Here is a 25,882-nt window from a genome sequence, read left to right as displayed (position 1 = left end):
TATTCCCCTGTTCATTGGAGCATTATTGACAATGGGCAAGATATGGAAACAACCAGTGTCCATTCGCAGATGAATAAATTGTGATCTTACACACACACCCACACTGTACACACATATGTGAGGTGTGTATACATATACACAATGGAATATCATTCAGTCTTAAAAAAGGAGATCCTGCCATTTGCAACGGCACAGATAAACCCAGAGGGGATTATGCCAGTAAAATAAGCCAGACATAGAAAGGAAAAAACTGCATTTCACTTATATGTGGAATCTAAAAATGTCAAATACACAGATGCAGAGAGTAAGATAGTGATTACTGGGGGTGTGGTCAGGTAGGGGAAATGGGGAGATGTTAATTAAAATGTACAAACTCTGTTTTAAGATGAGGTCTAGAGATCTCATGTACAGCATGATTATGGCAAGAATACTATATTGAATACTGGAAATTTGCTAAGAAAGTAGATTTCAGGTATTCTCATCACATAGACACACATACACACAATGTGAGGAGATGATACATTGATTAGCTTGACTATAATCATTTGCTGTACGTGAATATCAAATCATACTGTACACCTTAAATATATACAATTCTCATTAAAAAATAAAATAAATTCAGTCAGCCTTGGTACCTTTCACTGGACAGCCGGTTATAGGGGCTAGCGTAGGGAGCTGTAGGAGAGCATTCCTTCCCCTTGTCTTGGCGAAATATAATATGCATTTAAGATTCAGAACGTGCTGCTTAAAAGGTTGCGGTAAATTATTTTGTATACCAAAGACTTTCCTGAAATAAAATAGATGTAGGCACACATATTTTAAGTCATTCTACAAATTGAGATTCTATAGATTGCTAAAGGGCAGATCTCTATTCCATTTCTTAGTAAGTTTTGACACCCATCTAACAACGTGCAGTTCTTGGGATTTTTCTCCTAACAAATTCAAAACCACTCGTTTAAAGCCTAAAAAGTGTGTGAAAGTGTGAAACCTAGTGTTGCAATTACCAGTTTTCCACTCATACTGTGCGGCTACTTGGTTCATCTCGTTACCTCATCTCAGGAAAGAGGAACATTATGCTTGGAGAACAAAGTCCATTTAGAATAATGTTAATTCAAAGTCACGCAAACCATTTGGCAAAGAGACAAAATGTGAGCAATCATTTGCTATTAATTGCTTAGAAGTACAGAGTATCAACACTCACATGTATGTACTCATCCAAGTACAGACTCCCCTTTTGCAAGGTTTACGATAACTGAAAGTAAAATCAGTTTGCTTCTAGCCCAACCTCACTTCTAGGTTCTGGTCTTCAACTGACTTGAAAATAAGTCTGTCTGCATGTACAAACACATTCATATGTATATGTGTATGTTTCTGCTTGAAACACAAACATACAATTCTTTTTGCTTAAAGGAAATGAATATTCAAACAGATATTTCTCTAATATTCATTACTGGGGCAGACAAATTGCTTTTAAGGCATAATAGTTTCAGGTTTTCAATCAACTATTCTTAGTTGTTACTGATCAGAACTCAAGTTCAGCTAAATTTTGATTATTAGCAACACCGGTTTGCTTGTAAGTATTCCAAAAAAATGGCAAAGTATAATTATCACAGTTTTTTGTTTAAAATATGTAGTACACTAAGGACTGCTTAGACACCAGTAAGTTTTTTTTTTTTTTTTTTTTTTTTTTTAATAAACAGCGTGATGTTACAGACTGCAAAGTTAAAAGAAAAGCAGACATTGACAGTTTCTGATGAGCACAAACAGTAAGTGCAGTCACAGGCCAAACATCTTGCTAGGAACAGCAAGACTGGGAAGAGGTCTTAAATTTAGTGACACTGTATTATTCTATATTCTCAGTACAATAACACATGAATCTTGCTGTGTCAAACCTTTTTGGGCCATCAGTAAAAGAATATGTAAAAACATTTTTCTCCTAATGAATGCAGTATACCACAGGACTTCAATTCATTGAATGACAAAATAGAAATAGATTTGCTACAATTAAAAGGGGCCAAAAGAGGGTGGTAGGGGCTGTTTTTTGAAGCTTCCAAAGTCAACATTTGATGTGCTTGTAGTCTTCTTTTGGTAATGCCACATTCCCCAAGATAGTAAAGTGTTATGTTCCAAAAGGATATATTCTTTTAGATTGTATTCAACCCAAGGAAGTCTGAGGACTGAATCACATCAAAACTATCAATTGTATTTGACTTAGGTTCCGTAGCCAAAAGCATTTCTAGAAACCACATGAAGTCCAAGCTCTCCAACCACTCTTCAGAACATATATTAAATGTGATAGGGGCTTTTTTTTTTTTTTTAAATGAAATTGATAGATCATGACTACATTTGTAAATTCATACTTGAATTAATAAGTCTTATTAAAGATATTTTGAGAAAATATAAAACAATGAAATTTTTCTTCCTCCTTGCTTAACCTAGAAGGAGTAACAAAAATAAGAATCACCTAAAAATATACATGGCTTTTAGCATAACCACAAAATTATTGTAGTGACAGATTAAATAAGGTTTCAGATAAGATTTAAGACTTAACTGGCTTACAAAATGCATTAAGAAAACCTTTCCATACTTACCAACATGAAGAATGGAGTCTACTGTTGGTAGTGAAAATCAGTTACCTAAACTACACTAACCGTACAATGGACTGATCCCCTCCCCCCGCCCACCAACCGCCCCCAACCCCCTACTAAAACTCATATATATGTCATTGTGTAAAAAGTGAGAAAATTTCCTTATGGCTCATAACTGTCACTTTATGCTAACTAGCACGGCTGTAATATTAACATGTCTAAAACTAAGGAAAAGGAACGACGCTTCACTGATAAAAAGAAAGTGTAAAACCTTAATCAAGTGAAATACTTGGATGAAATAAGTTTATTTAAAAACTAACATCCCAACTCGGGAAACTCCTAATGAATTCTAAACACTTCTGAGCTTTAGAACCTGATGCTTACACCTTTTATGAACGATACTTCTTGACTAGGACTAGCGAGCAGTGTGTAGGCAAATAGAAATGTGTGCAGATATACACACACCAATTTCACTAATAATAAAGAAAAGGAAGACAGCTAATTTCGAATGCCGAATTCAAGAACCTAGTACCACAAACCTTCTGGCGCTGTAGCCTTTTCCATGGCTGGAGCAATGATTAAATTTTAACCAAATTTTTTTCTTAATGTCTCCAATGCCATTAAAAACAAGGCATGCCAACTCTGACTTTTTATAAATCTAAACTACAGTGCTCTGGAAATTTCTGTAACATCAGAGCCTGGTATTGAGTTGTGACTCATTTACTTTTTTTCTTATTAACCTTCTGAGGTAGAGTTACCAATCCAATTTTATCAGGACCATAGTTATCTTGAGCTAAACCCCATAATCTTTTCAGAAAATGAAAATAACTTTGTAAAGAAAAGAAGAAAGGCTTTCCAGGCCATGGCGCGTAAGATACATTTATAATTTTAATGTAACAATTAAAAAATAAAAATGGTTTGTGTTTATATTTTAAAAAACAGCCCAGCTGTATTTCTCTGTCACCAATAATTGTTATCTGAGGATCCTGTCCATGCTGAGTTTTATACTTCAGCCCTCACAATGCCGTCCTTGAGGAAGAGTTATTTCCCTCCTGGTATGCACAGTATACTCACAGCTTTCTGCCTTGTCTTTCGAAGGCCCCGTCTAAGGCTTCCCTTAGAAGCGCCTCATCTGAGCAGGATGGGCACGAAGAATGTAATTCATTCAAACAGACTCCCCCTCTTCTTCTGCCCCCTCCTTCCACATTCCCCTCTTCTCAAAAACATCTGAAGTATGAAAGTTGTTTTTAGATAGGAGAAGCACCACAATCCATTAACACCGCATAGGGTCTTTAAACTCAATATTTTAGTGATGTCTTGGACATCAAAATCGATTTTTAAGGTGGATTCCAAGTATGTGGGTCCAGCCCAGGTCTGCAGTTTGTGTAGACATAGAAACAAAAGTCAAAACATTCAGAAAAGGTTAACCTGCTGACTTTAAAATAATGCTGGAAATCAATTTTTTTTTTTTTTCAAAGAGTTGGCAAGCATGGGCTATTGGGTCAGAATAGGAATTAAATGGATTTATAAAATCGTTAACAAATCCAAGTTTATGTGTTGTGAAATTTCCATGGTTCTTTTAAAACAGATAGGCTGCTCATAATTTTTTTATGATGCTAGATTGCTCAATTTTTGATGGAAAAAGAATACAGATGGACTGTGTTTTACCTATGTGAAAATCACCAATCCATTTAAAATAAAATCCAAGAGGGTATATACATTCTAATCAAGTCATTGATTATTTTCCTGATTAATAAGAACTACACTTTACACAAAATACTTTATCAGCAGCTGTTTTCATCAAAAACCAATAGTCATAGTTTCACAGTTGAAAAAATTACACATTAAAATATTTTACAATTCATTGTATATTCACCAGGTTCCCATTTCCTAAAGGGCTTATAATATAAAGCAGATTAGAAGGGAAAACCTCAAAGTTGATTACTTTGACACTGAGTTTTACAGAGGACACTAAGAACCACAAAAAGCTTAGGTTCTATCAGAAAATAGTGACCAAATTCCATTCTTCTTTAAAAAAATCCAATTAGAAACATCTTTTTTAAAAACCAAATTCTACAATATGATTAACAGATTTCAAATTAACAGCAGTCTAAAAATCTTCAAAATAAATGATTCTGTATAGCTGAGAATATGATAAAAAGTTAAAACATGATTTTCAGATTATATCTTACTAGAATGTGTTTAAAATTAGGTTTTATTTTCTTTAGGTTCGTTAAACCTGCTTGGTTTTTTTTTTTCCTCCGAAAGTCATTGAAGGAAGTTATTTCTCAAGTGACCAAATGAAACTGTCGAGTCAACAGTGGGTTATACCACATTCAGTGACAAGAATGGTCGGCCACAGGAACTGACCAATCCATTGGGTGGGGGGGGGGGGTGACCAGACACTGCACTACCTGGAAACGGCTTACCGTTGACTTGACATCTTAGTCACCCCATGTAACATTCAATTCAATTTTTGGTTCTTTGCCTTCTGAGCACTACCTGGCCTTTTTTTCTTATTTTTAATGTTGTTTGCTTAAACTCCGCTTGGATTTGTTTAAAACTTACTTTGCTTTTAGCGAAATCACTTAACCTATAGAATCTTAATTCTTAGTAAAATTTGTCTATGCTTCTTCAAACAGAATTAACTTGGTTGTAATAACTATTGAAAATAAATGTAAATGATGAAATAAGCTGTGTGGCTTGTGTTTTAATGGTGGAGAGGTCCCAGGGGAAGGGAACTATCTGGGCTCATGTGAGAAATGCACAAATTATATACATTTTGTGCAAGGAAGCTCAAAGCTTTTTTGGCACTCGGGTAAAACATGGTTCTCGGTTAAATCTCCAGTTTCTACCATCAGAGTTTCAGATTTGTACCATTTCACTGAGTTTTCCTGTAATTAATCCCTGACATAGAAAAGACTGGGATGTTAGCATGTGTTAATTGAATATATCTAAAAGGCACAAAATGTTAAACAAATTTTAATAAGTTATGAAACCTCTATCTGCAAAAGAATCTATTTGGCTTCCTGCTTAAAATGGGAGTTTAAATTCTTCTTAACTATTCCAAGACAGTTTACAGAAGTAAGTTCCCCTAATTTTCAAATTTATTTTTCTTGTTGGCAATATTATGTACATGCTTTAGTGAAGTACCTAAATCTCCAATAATTAGGCCCTTTAAGGGTTCTAAAACAGCCAAATATTAAGAGTATTTGTATTAGAGTCCCTTGTTCGCTATTCAAGACTTCTATTATAGGTAACTGATTTCATAAGTGAATATCGTTTAAGTGATGCTGTTTTACTATAATGTACACTTTTTATAAAGTTGTATTCCAATAATATGCCTAATCTAGAAAACTGTCAGTAAATTATTGCACTTTTTCTGGTGTGGCACCTGGACGTTTGCTAAAGCTATTTCCTAGGGCATTAATCATTCATTTCAAATACTGACTAAAATAACAGATTCTAGAGTGATGACTAGCATTAGCCCCTACATCTTGGGTTAATGTTTTCCAAAGTGTTTAAGAATGCATCCTGTACTCAAATGCAATTTAATAAAGTTGAAGAGTGAGCCCTAACCGCTTGGAAATGGGACATGATCTTAAAATGGTTTAAGGTCCTACTTTTATTATCAAGATATTGCATAAACAGCCTAAGAAGGTAGAAAGTTCATGGTTTCTATTCCCCCATATTATAAAGTATTATTCATGAGCATACCTGGGTAGAGGGGCTGAAGCAATCAGGAAGATATGCTATATTGTGTCAATTTTGGTAACTAGTTTCATGATTGAGGCATTATCAACTATAAAAGAAGGTGGAAAATGGGGGATTCATATGAAAACAGAAATAAAAGGAAAGAGGATGAACTGTAATCTGTTTTCCTTATTAGTTATACACTAGTCATTGGTATAAATGGGATAGTGCCTGAGCCTCACCCACGGACCGAGAGAAAAGCTGACCATGCTGCTACAGACAATAAAAAATTTGGGGTGCAAAACAATGCATGACTATGGGACAGATCATGTAAATAAAGAATATATATTAATGATAGTTTCTATAATATAAATAGCCTTTAATAAAAAAAATAATCTTTTTAATAACATTAATACTCACTTCTATTTTCTGGAAACATGCATGAAAAATGTATTCAATTCAATTGCAAAAGGAGAAAAAAAAAAATCAACCTAAGGCGAATACTGTACAATTCTGGAGCAAGAGCTTTTCCTGCTCATTCTTTCTCTATGATGATTATTGTACTCTGTGGGAGCCCAGAATTTCCCTGGGAAATAAGAATCAGATTCTTGTAAATACTGTCCAGAAAAAAAAAAAAAACAAAACCCAAAAACACCACCTTATAACAGGTCTCATTTGTGACTGCTTCCAAAACTTTGCAGATAAGACCCCATATCGTCAAAAGGTTTGATTTATTAAAAAGGAAAAGTCTCCGGTGAAATCTCAAGAGTCCCTTCCACCCCAAGCAGTTTTCTTCATTAAACAAGGAGTCAAAAAAATCCACTTCAAACTATAAATTGAACAGCAATGGAAAAATAAGAAATCTTCATTATTTTCTAATCTTAATGCAATTTAACATCAAACTTCAGTTTCCTTGGACCTAATGCAATAATAGACTTTGTTGTGTCCACAATTTCAAAACATAGAACATTTGCAAGACAAAAAAAGAACATCATTCTTTTTCCTTCTCCACCATTTCTATATATTTTGGGGTTTTTTTGTTTTGTTTTCTTTTTTAAAAAAAGATACAAACAATCTTCAAAGTTTACCTTTTTGGACTTAAGGCATAACATGAAATTGCGCATTATTCTAAAGCTTAATTTTGAAATGAACTAGTTTAGTGCTCTCAAACCCTGTTTGCGTTTACATTATTTAAATTATATAGTATTTTATTTCTGTTCTTGTGTAAATTCTAATGCTGTTCATGGATTGTGCAATTCCTATGCAATCAGTCTTTGCCTGTTGACAGTTATTAACAGTGCAGTATAGAATCCAGATAATGAGCTTTTGGTTTCTCAGTTATCATTTCAGTTCAAAGCATGCTGCTTAATTGTGTGGAAGATCCAATCCATTTTTGTTGTCCAGCCACCATGATGTGCATCATTCATTTGTTTCATGAAATATTCCAAAGCCTCTTGTTCAGTTTTATCTAAAGCTAGGGTCTTTCGAATGTATGCAATATCATCAAAAGATTGCAGTTCTGGCATTCCAGAGCCAAGCATCATTGAGAAGAGATTTATGAAGAGATTGGCATGCTGCCGAATAGCTAGATAAGCCTTGTAACACATCTCCTGAAACCTATAAGTAATAAGAACAGTTTCATCAGTATGGAACAATTGGGGTTAATATGTTCAGGTCTCTGCTCAAATGTCACGTCATTAGAGAGGCCTTCTTGGGCAAACCTATGAAAAATAGCATTTCTCTTCCCATTCCCCTTACCAACACTTTCTCTTTACCCCACACTAGAATGTAACCTCTGTGAGTCCATAAGGATTTTGTTTACTGCTTTATCACCAGCACCTAGAATGATGCCTGGCACATTAGCAGTTTACCAAGGATTTATTAAATGTTTGAACTGGTCCATACTAAAGCCTTTAGGGTTTGGGCTACGGCCAGGATAGAGTTACAGACAAAATGAGATTTTAGAATTTAAAAGTACTTTAAGGTTTGAGATAGACTGATGATATACCAGAAGGTGGTAGGAAAAATTATGAATACACATGGTAATTACGGTTGACTGATTTCCTCAAATTGTAGGACTAAAAAATGTTGTCTTAAGCACTACACATTATTTGTCAATGTAGAGAAGGTGTAGTCCAATCATTTAAACAACAGTAAATAAAAACTTTTAATATATTAAGAAGATTAAGAATCACTTTCTTAGGCCTTAATTAACTAAATAAATCATTTCAGGCCTTAGTTAACTTAATAAATTGTTTTCCTCCATTTTTCATAGCATTACACAACAAATAAATAAACACATTAAAATATTCAGTTATGCCAAAATGTTAACATTAAGTTGCTTGAAAAATATCACTTATTTTTGATAGAGCAGCAAGAATTCGGTACTTTGCATTTTTGATTTCTGGAACTTACCTTTCGAATTCTCTTGTCTTTGTGCATTCTTGGGCTCCTTTACTAATGACTATTAAGAAATCTTGTGTCAAAACAAACGGCACACGTTCCCGTTTATAACCAAATTTTTTCTTCTTATGATCCAAAAAGTGTCCAAAATCTATATGAAATAGCTTTCAAAAACAAATAATTATATTATAGTTTGACCAATGCAGAATACAATATCCTGAATTAATAAATTTAAGAATGCCAAAACATTTTAAAAAGAGAAAGCTATTACTTGTCCATCATCTTTAACCATGATGTTACTATTGTGACGATCTCCGATTCCCAGTATAAAGGTAGCAACACAATATCCAGCACATGAACGTGTGAACAGGTCAATGGCTGCATCGTATCTACAAAGAAGAAATAAACACCTTTTCAGCAGTGTGGAAATACAGAGTAAGCCAGTCCAAATTGGGAAAAGATGGTCAAAGTCTCTACTGAAGAAGGAAAACAATCGCTGACATTAAGAAAAGGAAGTAATTATGTGCAGAGATTTGAGACAGAAAGTACATTTCTACATATCCTCTGACTAAAGCGGAATTTTTATTATAGTGAAAAAATACTGAACATGTACATGAAAAAAACATTTTTTCTAATCATTTCAACAGTGACCTTGAAGTATATTTTGAAATGTTCAATGATCATTTTTTTTTTTAAAGAATAAGCAATAAGAGAAACACATTTTAGATACCTAAAACTGGATGTATAAAGTTGGATATATAGGATTTCACCAAAATTATAAGCAATTCAATTCTGATCATTCAAACACAAAATCTCAAACATTTCAAATGCTGAGCATAGTTTTTTCCCAGGTAAGTACAAATGTCTTCTCTGGTCTCAGAGAGATGTACACAACCATTAAAAGCCTCAGCTAACATAAACTTAGATGAACACAGGAAGACAAGAATAATAAACTCACATTTCGCCTTTGTTCTTGTCTTTGAGCCACTGGTGTAGAGTGTGGCTGTTGAACTGCAGTGCGCCTTTCAGGCCACCTTTGCATTGAATCTGCATAATAGTATGAGAATTTCTCACCACCTCAATAAGTCCCACACAGTCACCGATTGACAGACAACCATAAGGTAACATTCTGAAAAAGATCAAAAACATTTGCAATTAAATGATGGCATTTTAAAATAGCAAATATTTTAATAGCCTAATTACAGGAATATTCTTTTTGCAAATTTGTCATGCATCATCTTCACTCCTTTAATTTTAATTTTCTTTTATTACAGTATGACAAACATTCCTAGAAAAATCCTCAAAATTATCTGCCATCATTTGTTATAACCTTCAAATGAGAAAGCATTTAATTATGTAAGAGAAAAACATTAAGAAAATTATTGTGGCAATTAAAATTGCGTAAATATTTATGACTTTAAAAATATGGGTGAATTTCAATTTGTTTAACTGACATCTAAGTAATACTTCAAAGCAGCAGATGTTTGGTCTCAGGACTCCTTTGTTCTCTTAAAAATTACCCAGATCCTAAAGAGCTTTTATTTATGTGGGTTATATCTACTGATAATAGAAATTAAAACAGAGAAAATAACAAATTAAAGTATTAACTAATCTAAAAATAAACTATTCTGTAGTAATATAAATAATATTTTTTTAATGAAACGAAGAACCTTATATTAAAATAATTCTTAGTAAGAACAGTGACACAATCCCCTATTTTCAAAATCTAATGTCTCATTCCACAGTGCTGAGCTGGATGCTCATGTACACCTTCTGTACTCAATCTAATGCCATGTTTTAATTGAAGCATATGAAGAAAATCTGGCCTTGTACTGTTATGTAGGTAGAAAAAAGAGGAGTATTGGAATAGCTTTTTCAGATAACTGTAGATATTTTTCTTTGATACTATTCTAAAACTGGATAAGAAGTAGTTTCTCAAGTTGCAGTTTGGAATATGAAACCATCTTAAACTCTTTACACTCTGTTACATTAAAATCCATTTGTCTATCTTGCCTCTGAATCGAACTTTTACCCACATGTGACTTTATCACATGCTGCATTGGTCACTTGGAAGATACCAGTTCACTGAGTTATGAAGATCTTTCAAATGCTGGTATGTTTCATCATACCAGCTAAAAAAATCACAATTGTTAATAACACCACTGATTTCCTCAGTAAAATCTTTACTTGGAGGAAGCTGTTCTGCTTACACACAAGTTTTTCAAAATTCTGATTTTTGCTTGAGAGCTCAAATTTGATCTTTGACAATAGTGTCAGTTGTTCACCTTGAAGGGATAGGCTCATATCAACTCATTTGAAAGAAAATGTCTGCCAAATACCTATGTCTCAATAACCAAAACTTATCTATTAGTTATTCTTTAAGTAAAAGTGGTGTTCCATGAAAAAAAAAAAAAGTAGCTAGTTCAACTTACAACTCTAATAACCCACAAATGCTTTTTCTTGATAGAACCATACTTGGATACACAGAAGTGCTGTATGGATTCCTCCCATTCATCACATGGTATTAAAAAGAACATGTAGTCAAGGGAGATGTGAGGAGGAGTTAAAGAGACAATGAAAAAAAAATACCATTTGGCACGTAAGTACTAAAAAGTATGGTTTTTCTTGCTCTGTTGTTCTCATAAGCTACTGGCACTTCTTTCCATCTTTCTTTGACTTAAGTTCCTAAAAGATTACAATCCACACTTATTTTCATTTTCTGAATTCCATGTAGCATAACTTCTACACCTACTACTCTACTGACTCAATTCTTCTTACAGTTAACCATGAATCATCAAATCCAAGGGCTTTTTCATAGTCCTTACGGTCTTACATCCCCTGAAGCACCTGATACTATAAACTGTTTGTGACTCTCTCCTCTCTTTTGGATTCTGCGAATTACAAATTCTGGTTGACCTATCCCTTTGACCATTTCTTTCCTGGAAGCTTTCCTTCTACCTGCCCTGATAAATACAGGGATTTCTTAAGGTTGTACTCCTGCTCATTCTCTCTTTACATTTTAATTTTATTACTGTTGAACATGCTCATAGTTTAAAGAGTCACATACTCCTGTAAGGCTTGTTATAAAAAAAATAAAGCAGAGAATCCAAGTTTTGTTAAGAATAAAAATGCTATGATTTTGTTTAAATTTATATTTTATTTATAATTAAACTTAAAAAATGTTTACTTAAATTACTTAAGTTAAAGAAATTTAGAAAATATTTTAAAACTTAAAAACTTTTTGAAGATCCAACTTACCTTCCAATGATCTAGCGTAACTTTAGGTGCTTTTTTAGCATAGTCTCTAATTCACAATTAAATATTGTAATTACCAGAGTTACAGTTAACTTCTTTACTCTGTCTAGTTCTGCATTCTCTCTTTTGTTTTGTACTTCCCTGGGGACAGTGGTAGTAATGGCATGTGTCTCTCAGATATAGAAAATTATACCAAAAGAGGAAACTTGATCAATATAACATTGTTTTTGGAAAGCAGAAGGGATTAAGTCAGGAATTAAAAATTTGAAGATGATGACTCAATTTTGTACTTTAGCAAATTACTTGATGTGTCCATTTTTCTTCTGCAATAAGAGAGTTCTACTATGTGTCGCTGATACATCTTTATATAGCAGCTACCCTCCATCTTTAAGAGGCATACAAACAGACCCTAATCTACTCTGCTGCTGCAGCTAGAGTTGACTCCTATGCTCACTTAAACAGACATTTTTCTTTTGGAGAGAGTGGCCTTTGCTGGAATGACCCTAGATTTGCAAAGAGATAAGAAAGAAAAGGAAACACTACGAGACAAGAAATGACCAGGACAAGATGAAGCATGACAGAAAACTTAAGGGATAATACTGATAATTGTAGAAAGTTGGGCAGAAATCAACAGAATGGCAAAAGCTTTTTTCTTTTCTTTTCTTTTTTTAAAAAAAAATTTTTTTTTTTCAACATTTATTTATTTTTTTGGGAGAGAGAGAGACAGAGTATGAACAGGGGAGGGGCAGAGAGAGAGGGAGACACAGAATCGGAAACAGGCTCCAGGCTCTGAACCATCAGCCCAAAGCCTGACGCGGGGCTCGAACTCATGGACCGCGAGATCGTGACCTGGCTGAAGTCGGACGCTTAACTGACTGCGCCACCCAGGCGCCCCTCTTTTCTTTTTTTAAAGCTTATTTATTTATCCTGAGAGAGACAGAGACAGTGCGAGCTGGGGAAGGGCAGAGAGAGAGGGAGATGGAGAATCCCCAGCAGAATCCGCACTGTCAGCACAGAGCCCGACGCTGGGCTGGAACTCATGAAATTGTGAGATCATGACCTGAGCCAAAACCAAGAGTCGGAGGCTTAACCGACAGTGCCACACGGGTGCTCCGAAGGGCAAAAGCTTTGAGTTCTTTTAGTTCTTTTCATAAATTTTGCTATCAAACTGATTCAAGATTAGAGGCTTTATAAAGTTTTAAAATTAGAAAATTTATATTATGAAAGAAATTGTCTTTAAACCTCTTAACTTCTGAATGAAAATAGGGGGCTTTTGTGTCTTCTATGTCATGTCCCAAACACTAACACTCCAGACACAGTTGTAGAGCCCTTACCAGCTTATTAGAGATACCTCTTCTTACCTACCTGAATCTCTTAGCCATTCTAAGGCAAAGAAGAGGAAGACAAATGAAAGTAGTGTAATCGACTAGTATTACTCTACTCCATACATTTCCTTATAGATAAATGCCCCGTTATGCTTTATAACTGATATTTACTAATAGTTTACTTTCTCAGGATAACTTTTTTAACATACATGTTGCCTTACTTGTTACCTACCGAAGATCAAGGCCTTGATTTTGCCAGATATTTTCCATAATGCGAATGATCTGCAGTGTTAACATATCTTGCCGTAAATCTGCAATTCAAATGATATGTACCACCACTTAATGCCATAAATGCAAATTTGGGTGTCATGTTATCACACTGCTTTCAAACAGAAAATAAATACAGCTATATTTACTTTTCAAATTGATCTATAAGGAAGCAATATTTTGATTCTTTAACCCACTCTAAAGTATCTGCATAAACCATCTGCATAACAATGTAGGATAAGCTACTATGTATTTCAGAAAAATTTTAGACTAAAATATTTAAAGTACTTATTTTTCTGAATCCTTAGATTTGAACTTGTTTATATTAACATATTGGGGCTAATAGAATTCAGTGCTGAAATGTCATTCCCCAAAGGCAACCCATCAAAAATCCTTCCATTGCTCCCCCAGCAACCTGTTTTCCAAGTACATTAGAACCTTCTTTAATATTTCTTAGTAGACTACACTTTTCTTTTGTAGCATAGTGTAATTCTATTTTTGTAATTATTTGTTTAGTATCTCTCTTCTCCCTGCTAGACTGTAAACTTTAAGAGGGCAGGGATTCTGTTTTATTTTTACAATTTGATGGCTTAGCACATCAAATATTTATGGAATGAATGGATACTCACACAGCTAAGCAAATAGTTAGAAAGTTATTTCAGGCCATTTGGTTCTCAATTTAGTACTTCTTTTCTTTTTAATAATCATACATACATGTTCTAAAGGTTAAGACATCTGTTTAATATTATGTATTTTAACCACATGCATATTCCTTAAATGGCTTTCAATAGTCTTCATAGTTCATAAATATCCTGTGTATAAAAAGATAGCTAAATTCATGCATCATAAGTTCATTAATACTCTTCCTTACCATCCCCATTTTTAAAGATGATCTCATTGTTCTGAAAGAGTAACTCTGACATGATGTCTGGGTTCTCCCAATTCAACCACAGTGGCCTTTTTGCAGAGGACATAATTCGACACTCTTCAAGCCTTTAAAATAGTTAAAAACTTTACCAGGTACCTTACATTGTTTATTATTTTACCCTCAAATTTATTTTAAAATACACAGTATAGTTTTTGAAGTCTTATAAAAACTTAAAACCTTCTCACTTCCATTTATGAATTCATTTCTAAGGGGAGTATAAAGAAAAAATAAATATTAAGGTTAAAAATTTCTTATATGATAACATAGGAATTTTCAACAAATATAGGGACATACCACTAGTTTTACACATATTACATTTCTTTTTTTTATTATTATTTTTTAATGTTTATTTTGGGGGGGGAGGGGCAGAGAGAGAGGGAGGCACAGAATCCAAAGCAGGCTCCAGGCTCTGAGCTGTCAGCACAGAGCCTGATACAGGGCTGGAACTCACAAGCCGTGAGCTCATTAGCCGAAGTTGGACGCTTAACTGACTGAGCCACCCAGGTGCCCCCAGATACTACATTTTTGTATTGTATGAAACCAGAAATTCTGGCCAGAGAAAGTTTTAAACTGTATTATTAAAGTAGTAAAAACTCATTCTGACTAAATGCAGTTCTGAACTTAAGGAAATTGAACAACTCTTATTTTGCAGGGTAGGATAACAGGAGAGAGAAGCATATATAATTGAACATTCTAATTATAATGGACACTTTAACTTTTCTCCAGATTTTCTCCAGACAGGGTACTTGTTTAAACATCAATAAAACTTCCAATAAGGTACGTTACCTGAGATTTCCTAGTTGATGAGCAGGATTTAGAGGAGACAGAAAACCCTGTAGAGCATCCATGAAATCTGGTCTCCGCATTTGCTCAACTAAAAACTTCATCTGTACCTAATAAATAAGCACAATCATGGTTAGACTTCATAAAAGGTAACACTAACTGCTAATCGCTTTTATATGCTGGAACCTCAGTACTGTATAGTCTGTGAATCCATATCCTGTATTTCGATCAGAAGGATTTCTATTGCACAGAGCAACACAACTCAGGCAGAGGCAGGAGGGGCAGCACCGTGTATTCCCCTGTGACAATTCTGCACACTGACACAGACATGTTTTGCCAGTATAGCAGGGCTTGGTCAACTATGGAGGTTTTTGTAAATCAAACTGCATTGGATGTAGCCATGCCAATTTATTTAGATACTGGCTGTTTTCACACTAGAATAGCAGAGTTGAGTAGTTACAACAGAGACTGCATGGCCTACAAGGTCTAAAATATTTACTATCTTGCCTTTCAAGAAAGAGTTTTCTGATCTTTGTTCCAGAGGAAAAACTATGGAGACATCACGTCAGCTTAGTAACTTTACTTTTAAGCTTTGCAGAAAACACCATATTCATTTCTCTGTTGAGTGTTAAAAAACATCTAGTGAAGCTAAAAGAAACTGCTCGAAAAGTATTTATAAAAACATGTTACACTGAGTCTCACGCTATACTCAGGTTTAGTATGTATGCAGAAACATCTCTTTTTACTCAATTTTTAAAAAAGATTTATTTTATTTTGAGAGAGAGTGTGAGTAGGGGGAGAGGGACTAAGGGAGAGAGAGAGAGAATCTCAAGCAGGCTCTACACTCAGCACGGGAGCCTGGCATGGAGCTCAATCCCATGACCCTGGGATCCTGACGGGAGCCGAAATGAAGAATTGGGATACTTAACCAACTAAGCCACCCAGGTGCCACTCTTGCTAATCAATTGAAACCAGAGCCCAGACTGCTGAATTATATAGCATGTAATAACTGCCATTTTATTTTAGAAAATCTTCATCTGTCAAAAATATAAAAGGTAAGTGAGGGACGAAAGAGGTTAGAAGCTAAGGAACAATAAATAATTTTTGTACTGTAATTTTAGTAACAAAGCTTTTTTTTTCTTTTTCTTTTTCTTTCTCACTATGGATGAGTAGCTAGAAAATGCAGTTATCACTGACAAGGGCAACTCTTGCTCATGTAAAGGCATTTCTTTTTCTACCATTATCAACCGTAATGTTAGCACACTGCTTCCTATGCTTTACCATGGTTATGCTAAAACACGACACCAAAGAAACGCTTTTGTACCTACAGCATTCTTAGTTTCCTGTCACAATCCTATTTAAGCCAATACTAATGTAATGACTTTCACGTTCCTAATTAATCCACTGTATCAGAGCCAATCTGTGATATTAGGCTGTGAAAAATCTAGCTTTAAAGAAACCTTTATATTTGCAAATTTAATATCTAGTTTCTTTTTTCTTCAATCAGTTACAATATAAATATAATAAGTTTTATTCTTTCAAAGCAGACTAGTCTACTCTTGTTCATGATTCCCAGAATCAGAAACAGTACAATTATTTTCTAACAACCTTTATTTGAACTTACATTTCACAAGTTCAATAAAGTCAACTCAGTCACAGACTCTATGACATTTAGATTAATACAGTAACTGTCTTTTAATTTTTTTTCATGCAATATTAAGGTATTGGAAAAATTCATTCAGTAGTGCTAATTTATATTCTTGTGCTTGGGAACTCATCAATATACGGGGATTTTTTTTTTTTTTTCCATTTCATTAGAGATGAGGAATGATCTCACTTTTACTATAGGATGTGGTAGATTGAATAAAGGATAGAGAGGAGGAAAGGTCATGAGAAATCTTTACATTTCATATTCCTCAGTTACACTAAGCTAGACTGCCGATGACGAGTGTGTGATAATGCTCACTGGGTGACTAAGAGTCCATTTTATTGTATTTATTGTATTTTGTATTTTACAGAGAGAGAGAGTGCATGTGAACAGGGGAGGGGCAGAGAGTGAGAGAGAGAGAATCCCAAGCAAGCTCCATACTCAGTGCACAGCCCAATGTGCGATCGCAACAGTGAGATCATGAGCTGAGCTGAAATCAAGAGTTGGAAGCTCAACTGACTGAGCCAACCAGGCGCCCGAGTCCATTAAAAAAATTATTTTTTTTGAGAGAGAGAGAGACAGAGTGCAAGCAGAAGAGGGGAAAGCAGAGAGGGAGAAACAGAATCTGAAGCAGTCTCCAGGCTCTGAGCTGTCAGCACAGAGCCTGATGCCAGGCTTGACCCAGAAACTGTGAGATCATGACCTGAGCCGGAGTTGGATGCTCAATCAACCGAGCCACCCAGGTGCCCCACCTAAGAGTCCATTTGAAACTTAGAAACATACAAATTAATTTCCAAACACTTATTTTCAAGGTCATTACTAAAAGCTAATAAATGACGAAAATTACGAAAAAAATCATTTTACAAGTTACGGTGATGTAGAAGAGAAGGAAGGGAAAGAACAGAGTACATTTATTGAGTACCTTTTGTGTTCTGGGGACTGTGATATGTGCTTCAGCATTTGTCATGTAATTTAATGCTCACAACTACACTACGAAGAAAGTATCGGTACGATTTATAAATGAGGAAAATGGATCTCAAGCACTAAATAACGTGTCTAACATTACACAGCTGAGAGGCGGTGGAACATGGATCCAAATTCTGATATGCTTGATTCTAATGTTCACAATCTGCATCTACATCGGACTCTCAAATTACCTTGCCCCACTGCAATGAAGGGTCTCAAAAGCAATCTAAAGAGTCACATACCTTTTGTGTTTCATCCTTCTTTTCTTGTTTGAGAATGTCAGTTAAGTTAATGAGCTTTTCCATAGCTTCAACTTGCCTATTTAGGTGCTTCAAATACATCCCACATGCACGACAATACGACTCCAAAAGCAGGCCAAACCTCTGACTAACTGTTTTATTGTGCATCTCAGATCTAAAAAGAACAGTGTAAGATTAAAAAAAAAAAAAAAAAAGAAACCCATACACACACACGCACGTGCACAGATGCGCACACACATTATATCTATATATATACATGGTCCTTTAAAAATTTTTAAATGTTTACTGTTAAAAAAATTATTTAATATTTTTGAGAGAAAGAGAGTGCGCGCGCGCGCACACACACACACACACACACACACACGCGCGCGCGCAAGTGGGGGAGGGGCAGAGACAGAGGGAGACACAGAACCTGAAGCAGGCCCCAGGCTCTGAGCTGTCAGCACAGAGCCTGATGTGGGGCTTGAACCCACAAACTACAAGATCATGACCTGAGCCAAAATCAGATGCTTAACCGACTGAGCCACCCAGGTGCCCCTATGTGGTCTTAAATGAGTATACGTATATAATCGCTTTTAAGAAAATAAGAAAACCCATTTCTGAAATCCAATAAATGTTATAATCATACTAACAATAAAGTGATTCAAAACCTATCACTTGTAAGCAAAAATAATCAAGAGTTTAAGATCATTCCTGGAATTGTGAATTTAATAAACTAGATTTTAGGCCTATTTCAACTACTTTTCATTTACTAATGTCAGCACAAAATCTATTAACTATATAGAACTGATGGCTACCAGAGAGGAGGTGAGTGGGGGTGGGGGTGGGGGATGGGTTAGATGCATGGGGATTAAGGAGAGCACTGCTGTGATGAGCACTGGGTATTGTATGGAAGTGCTTAATCACCACATTGTACATACTATATACCTGAAACTAATACACACTGCATGTTAACTGGAATTTAAATAAAAACTTAAAAAAAATATAAACAATAAAAAAAGTAAATTAGGCACAAAAGTAATAAAACGAATAGGGAGGGAGTGAAGAGCTCAGTGAGTACTATTTAACTCTTCTGGCATACATTCACCTTTTCTATACTGTCTTTGAATTTAAGTTATTTTAGACCTAGCTTCAAGATTCCACCTTTGATTCATTTTAACATTAAAAAAATCAAGTTAATTTTAAATCTTTCTAAATTTAGAAAACAGTGTATGACTTGTGATGACACTGAGTATTAGATCATATTCTACAAAATACTTTTTATTCTTAATTAGCTTGTTTGCTTGTTTTCTAGTAAGAAACTTGGGATTTTTATATTATTGTTCTGAATTCTGAGGTAGGATCTTTTTTTTAATTTTGGGTATTTTAATCCACACATACAATGAAACCAACTGCAATATTAAACAATATTAATCTAGCAAATTTTGTTTTGCTTAAAGAAAAATATAAGTCTTTAAAAATATTTCAGCTCTAATTTCTGTATAAAATTCAGTTTGAATTTTATTGCTTATTTAAAAATTTGAGGGGAGGGGCGCCTGGGTGGCTCAGTCGGTTGAACGTCTGACTTCAGCTCAGGTCGTGATCTCATGGTTCGTGAGTTCGAGCCCTGCATTGGGCTCTGTGCTGACAGCTCAGAGCCTGGAGCCTGCTTGGGATTCTGTGCCTTCCTCTCTCTCTGCCCCTCCCGTTCATGCTCTGTCTCTCTCTGTCTCAAAAATAAATAAACATTAAAAAAAAAAATTTTTTTTTTAAATGAAAAAAATCTGAGGGGAAGCTTACAAATATACTTTCATTATGGAATAGTCTTCCAGACAAACAAAACAACAGTATATAAGTAACGAATATTTATAGATCTATTAAGAAAGCAAGTAATATATAGCTAAGAATTTAATGGGAAAATAGCGTGACTTACTTTAAATGCCAAAAGAAAAAGTGCCCAATCCTTTGATTAGTCAATGCTTTCTTGAGTAAAAATCTCACAAGCAGGTTATCCAAATACTGTTCATATTTTAGGACCTATGTGATTAAACACAAACATAAAAACAACTTTGCGTTAATCAGGGTCAGTTTCTGCATGGTTAGATTTACAGAGAATTTTTTAGAAAGCAAGTAGTCACTACTGATAATAAAACTGATTTTTAAAAAAGCATAAAACCAGGGTAGATAAAGATCCACGGTTTGGGTAAAGTTGCACAGATTTAGAATAAAACACTATTTTTCTATTTTACATTATTTTACCTGTACTAGCTGAATTAAGTACTGAGAAAGCTTGTCATCTGTTAAGTATTTTTCCAAGCATCGAACAGCAAAACCTCGAACCATAGGATCTGGGTAATTACAATCCAGAAGCTCCATTGCCTGTTCAGGTTTGATTGGAGGCCAATCTTTTACTAAGCAGTACATCTGTTATAAGAAAGACAATAAATCGTATTTAAAAAGCATAGGATAGTTGTGAGTGAATGCTGTTAAGACACTGTCTTAATTTCTTATTTTAAAATTGGTTTAGATAAGAGCTCTTCTCATGAATTCAGTGCTTAAAATGTTCAATTCTAATTAATTTTATCAGTAGAAGCAGTTTGAATGGTATTTTTCTCCACCATATTACCATTATTAATATAAAACATAGTCTATTTCACCTCTTACATTTATGCAGACTTTCTGAGAGAAAATGATTTGAACAACATACCAATTTTATACAACAGTTATTCCGTAATCTCCAACATGCATTTACCTGAGCTACTTCATCTCTAGAATTCCATTTAACAGACAGAAGCAGTTTGGGTAGAATTTCAGGGATAGTTACACAATAGTGTCTGTGTGGAAAAGACAAAACAAAACAAAAAACATTTCTGCATGTTATTCAAAAGGCCTACATATCTAAATCTTCAACTATGTAATCTTTAAGAAGTTCCAAACACTTTTAAAACTCACCATTACTAGCCTTCCTTAAAATCAAAAGAAATCAGTGTTTAACACTATAGTTGCATATATACGTACATGTATCCTTAGACATAGTTATAATGGCAAGGAAGACAAAAGAAAAATCCAAATGGAAGACAAATACTTAGAAAAAATTATGATTTTATTTCATAACACTTTTTTTTTTTTTTAACATTTATTTATTTTTGAGACAGAGAGAGACAGAGCATGAATGGGGGAGGGGCAGAGAGAGAGGGAGACACAGAATCGGAAGCAGGCTCCAGGCTCTGAGCCATCAGCCCAGAGCCGGACGCGGGGCTCAAACTCACGGACCGCGAGATCGTGACCTGAGCTGAAGTCGGACGCTCAACCCACTGAGCCACCCATGCGCCCCTCATAACACTCTTTATATAGCTCTTTTAATTTACCTACTTATGCAACAGAAACCATGCAAAGAGTCACCAGTTCTACTGTTAAGTCGCTGGACAAAATTTCTGCAGAAATGCACTGCAACTGCTTTATTTAAATAAACCACTGTATATTTTCCAAGTAATGGGATAATTTCTTCATAAGTGAAAATAAAGCACTGCACTATTACTTTGAGGAGGTATAAGAAAAAAAAATGGAAGTAATGCCTTAAAATGGAAATATCTAGACCAACTAAATCACAACTAAATTGATCTAAAACTACTAGTTTTTTTTTTGGATCTTGAATTTCATTAAAAAAAGCTCCAAAAACCAAATCCTAAAAAAGTGCTATTAGGGATTTAGAATTTTAAAAAAGGCTTCAAGGGTTTAAGAGTCAAGGTTAGTACCAAAGGAGCGTGGTTTGCTAGAAATACTGATCCTCATCCACAGCTTTAAAAAGAATAATGTTTATAATAAAAAAGTCATGTAAATTATGCTTTATGTACTTTAACAGGCATGATAGAATCTGTAAGATAAGCCAAAATCAGTTCTTTCTCCTTAATAGAAGAAACAGGGAATCTCCATTTTAACATTTACCTGTGGCTCCACAGAAAATCTTTCTCTTGCTCAGTGATTTCAGATAGAGGATCTCGGGTACAAATTGCTCGGAGCTGTTCTTTATCATTTTCTCTTAATTCGTTGTCTCTAGCTAGTCTGTTACTCTGTAAAATAAAGTAATATCTTATATGATTTTCTTTGCCATATTTTCCCCTGGATTCATGAGTGATCTACAAAAAAAGAAAAGTGCCAATAACTTTACACTGCTTATTAACTGTTGTGAAACAGTTTATTCTCATCACAAGACTTTATTTTCAGGGACAGGAAAGAATCAACTTAAGGCAGTATTTGTGGAACAAATCCAGTATCTTACTAAGTTAACATTACCACCAACCACAGAACAGTAACTGCCAAATTAGTCAAGGATAAGCCCAGACTGGGATACTAGGGTGTAGCAGTAAATAATTTGTCTTACTGGTGAGGCCCCTTCCTAGTATTCTATTAACTAATCTGCTCATGTTTCTGGAATGTAAATAAACAATAGTAAAATAATAAAATAAAAATGTAAATTCTTTCCTAAGAATTTATTTTATTCCTAATCTTTGCTTGAGTATATCCTTATAATCACTGCAAGGCTTTCAAATTTAAAAGGTAAAAATAAGAGAAAAAGGAAAAGAAAAACCCCTATTAAAACACTGAACATTAAGTGTTCAGAAACTAAAATGAAAACACTATAACTTTTAGTATAATTCCAAGATTCCAAGTAATGTATTTATTTCCTTTAAATACAGATATATTAACTGCATAATAATTCTGAATTTATATTAATTTATTATGAAAACATATACATTCCTTCAAATGGGTTACACATATCCCCAATGGCTAAAAATGAAAGCAGGCATCCATGCTACTTGGTTTTTATTAACATTTGTTAACATTATACTAACATTTAAATATTGTTTTTATATAATAGTTCACAGAAATATCATTGGCACATGTCCATCAACAAATATTAAAACATGTACTCTGTGCCTTGTTTTGTTCTTCCTGCTGGGGTCTTAAATAATAAAAGAACCTGCACTAACAGGGTGTCCATTATAGTGAAAAAATTCAATGAACAAATAAGAAAAATATTCGAGAGTTGATATACTCTGGGTGATGTAATGGAGAATGACTGAGTGGGCATGTAACACTGGGTGTTTGGAAATGGCCTCTGAGAAGGGAATATTTAGTTTGTGATCCAAATGACAAGAAAGAGCCATCCACACTTAGATGAAGGAAAAGACAACTGCAGATGGAGGAAACAGTGAAAGTGACCCAAGGAGAGGAGTTTGGCAGGAAGATCTGTAAGCCTGAAGCCTAGTAGATGAGGGGGAGGAGAGACAGGAGGTCTGTTCAGAGCATGTAAAACTTGCAAATCAGGATGAAATGTCTGGATTTTTTTTTTTTTTTTTTTTTAGTGAAAGCTATTTAAAGGATGAATATCATGATTTGATTTGTTTCATAAAGGTTATTCTGGCTGCTCTGTGGACTGAGGAAGACCATTTAGGCTATTATAATACTCCAGGTAAGAGATAATAAATACTTAACCCTCAATTCACCAGGAAAAGTCATCATTGTCATTTGTCATTATCATTTATCATCTTGGTCCAATGTACTCAGTATTATTTGCTTATTTTTATCTGTTTTTACTTTTAATTCAAAATAACTTACAGAATAAACAACTGTGAAAAAGCTTTGTGAAAAAGCTTTGTGAAAAACAATTGTGAAAAACAATTTTTTAAAAAAAAATTTTTTTTCAACGTTTTATTTTATTTTTGGGACAGAGAGAGACAGAGTATGAACAGGGGAGGGGCAGAGAGAGAGGGAGACACAGAATTGGAAACAGGCTCCAGGCTCTGAGCCATCAGCCCAGAGCCCGACGTGGGGCTCGAACTCATGGACCGCGAGATCGCGACCTGGCTGAAGTCGGACGCTTAACCGACTGTGCCACCCAGGCGCCCCGTGAAAAACAATTTTATTAGACATCTTATTAAGAATTTAAACACAGTAGGGGAGCCTGGGTGGCTCAGTTGGTTGAGCGTCCAACTACGGCTCTGGTCATGATCTCACAAGTGGACTCATGGGCTTAAGCCATGCAATGGGCTCTACCTATGTTGACAGCTCAGAGCCTGAAGCCTGCTTCGGACTCTATGTCTCCCTCTCTCTGCCCCTCCTGCACTCACACTGTCTCTCTCACTCTCTCTCTCTCACTCAAAAATAAAACATTAAAAACCATTAATAAACAAAAATAAAACATTAAAAAAAAAGAATTTAAACACAGTAAAACTAAATTCATAATCCAAAATGGGCAACATACTTTGAATGCCACTAACTCCTTGCTCATCAACGGTCATGCAAAAGCCTGGAACATACATAATTTATCAGTATATACTGATTCCTAATTTCAAATAGATAGCTAATAAGTTCTAGCTTATCATTACTTCTGGTTTTTCTTCTTGTACTTGAATTGTCAAAATGTATTACTTTTGAAAACTCGGACAGTAATCCAAGAAATTAAAAAATTTCTACGTCACCTTTTTCCTTCAATCATCTTTGTATACACACTTGCCTGTGATGTTTCTTCACTTAAAAAGTGTATCAGGTAAATTTTAGTGTACAGCATCATGAAAACTGGAAGAAGGATAAGGCATGGTCCAGGTTCTTGTAAAAAAAATATTGTGTGATGAGGTTATTCCTGTTGAATGACTGTGAATATCACATTTCCTTTTTGTTCTTGGAAATATGTTGTTCACTCACCATTTCTTGAGTTTGAGAAAATTCATCTAAGATATTGTTACCTGATGTTTAACCTATATGATCAATTTACTGTCAACATTAGAGACTGGAGTAGTGGTTCTCAACTGGGGTGAATTTGTCCCCTCTACCTCCCAGGACCTTTGGGGTATCATTTGTATCCTAGATTTATAAAAGTTTTCAACAGACCCAAAGGTAACTGAAAAACTGACCCAGTTTTATTCTATAATAAAAATAAAAAATTTTTCTTTTTCCTTTAAAGAAAAAATTCTTCCCAGAAAGAAAAGAGTAATAAAATATTAATCCTTACAAGGAGTTAGAACTGCTCAAAAAAGAAAACAAAACAAAATGTCAAAAGCTAATTGGCACAACAGACTCTGATGGTAAACTGAATTCAGTGATGAATGTATGAATAAAATAGGAAATCAATGAGTTTTAAAGTGAACTTGACTCTGATAATTCAAATGGTTTATAGGTATACCTAATCAGACAAGACTATGGACATTTTATGGGAATGAATGCTCATCAATATTTCAATCCCAATTTCAAAATTAAGGAGTTCCTGTTCAGTTATAGCAGAAGAGTTAAGAGTGAGAGGCTCAATACTTATTAAACAGTGACATTGGAGAAGTTAAACTTAAGCCTGTTTCCTTACTGGTAAAACAGGGATTATAATAGTACCTACCTTCATAGAGACTGCTTTTGAGGTTAAATGAGACAGAATGTGAAAAAGTGATTGGTATGACTTTTGGTACACAGTAAGGACTTGACAAATGTCAGCAATTATCAACAAGAAATTAAACTGAAAAAATAGTAGCTACATTTTTCAAGAAAAAGAATTCCTTTTCTAAAAAACAGTTTATGTATTCTGAGAGAGACAGCACAAGCAGGGGAGGGGCAGAGAGACAGGGAAAAGAGAGAATCCCAAGCAGGATCTGCACTCTCACCATGAAGCCTGACACAGGGCTCAATCCCACTAACTGTGAGCTCATGACCTGAGCTGAAATCAAGAGCTAGACGCTTAATGGATTGAGCCACCCAAGTGCCCCAAGAAAATTAATTCCTTTTTAATGTGAAAAAAGTTA

At 34.7% G+C, this 25,882-nt stretch overlaps 2 protein-coding genes across 2 annotated transcripts in view; one reads left to right on the top strand and one right to left on the bottom strand.

The window, feature by feature from the left end:
* The window catches only part of KCNMB3 (potassium calcium-activated channel subfamily M regulatory beta subunit 3), a 30,504-nt gene extending 28,750 nt beyond the window's left edge, over positions 1-1,754 (top strand). Inside the window, exon 4 of the mRNA XM_047875535.1 lies at positions 1,701-1,754. Within this exon, the coding sequence (XP_047731491.1) occupies positions 1,701-1,754 (54 nt within the window). The remainder of the gene's footprint in view (positions 1-1,700) is intronic.
* A 1,704-nt stretch (positions 1,755-3,458) lies between these two features.
* The window catches only part of PIK3CA (phosphatidylinositol-4,5-bisphosphate 3-kinase catalytic subunit alpha), an 82,344-nt gene continuing 59,920 nt past the window's right edge, over positions 3,459-25,882 (bottom strand). The window contains exons 10-21 of the mRNA XM_047875533.1: positions 22,041-22,165; positions 20,848-20,929; positions 20,355-20,519; positions 20,029-20,132; positions 18,099-18,270; positions 15,246-15,352; positions 14,403-14,524; positions 13,497-13,575; positions 9,643-9,813; positions 8,956-9,073; positions 8,697-8,848; positions 3,459-7,898 (exon numbers count right to left, since the gene is read on the bottom strand). Of these exons, the coding sequence (XP_047731489.1) occupies positions 7,628-7,898; positions 8,697-8,848; positions 8,956-9,073; positions 9,643-9,813; positions 13,497-13,575; positions 14,403-14,524; positions 15,246-15,352; positions 18,099-18,270; positions 20,029-20,132; positions 20,355-20,519; positions 20,848-20,929; positions 22,041-22,165 (1,668 nt within the window). The 3' untranslated portion in view covers positions 3,459-7,627. The remainder of the gene's footprint in view (positions 7,899-8,696; positions 8,849-8,955; positions 9,074-9,642; positions 9,814-13,496; positions 13,576-14,402; positions 14,525-15,245; positions 15,353-18,098; positions 18,271-20,028; positions 20,133-20,354; positions 20,520-20,847; positions 20,930-22,040; positions 22,166-25,882) is intronic.

Source organism: Prionailurus viverrinus, chromosome C2 (assembly GCF_022837055.1).
Source record: "Prionailurus viverrinus isolate Anna chromosome C2, UM_Priviv_1.0, whole genome shotgun sequence".
Lineage (NCBI taxonomy): Eukaryota > Metazoa > Chordata > Mammalia > Carnivora > Felidae > Prionailurus > Prionailurus viverrinus.
Note: the sequence above shows the minus strand (reverse complement) of the source record. Positions and strands in the feature narration are given on the sequence as shown.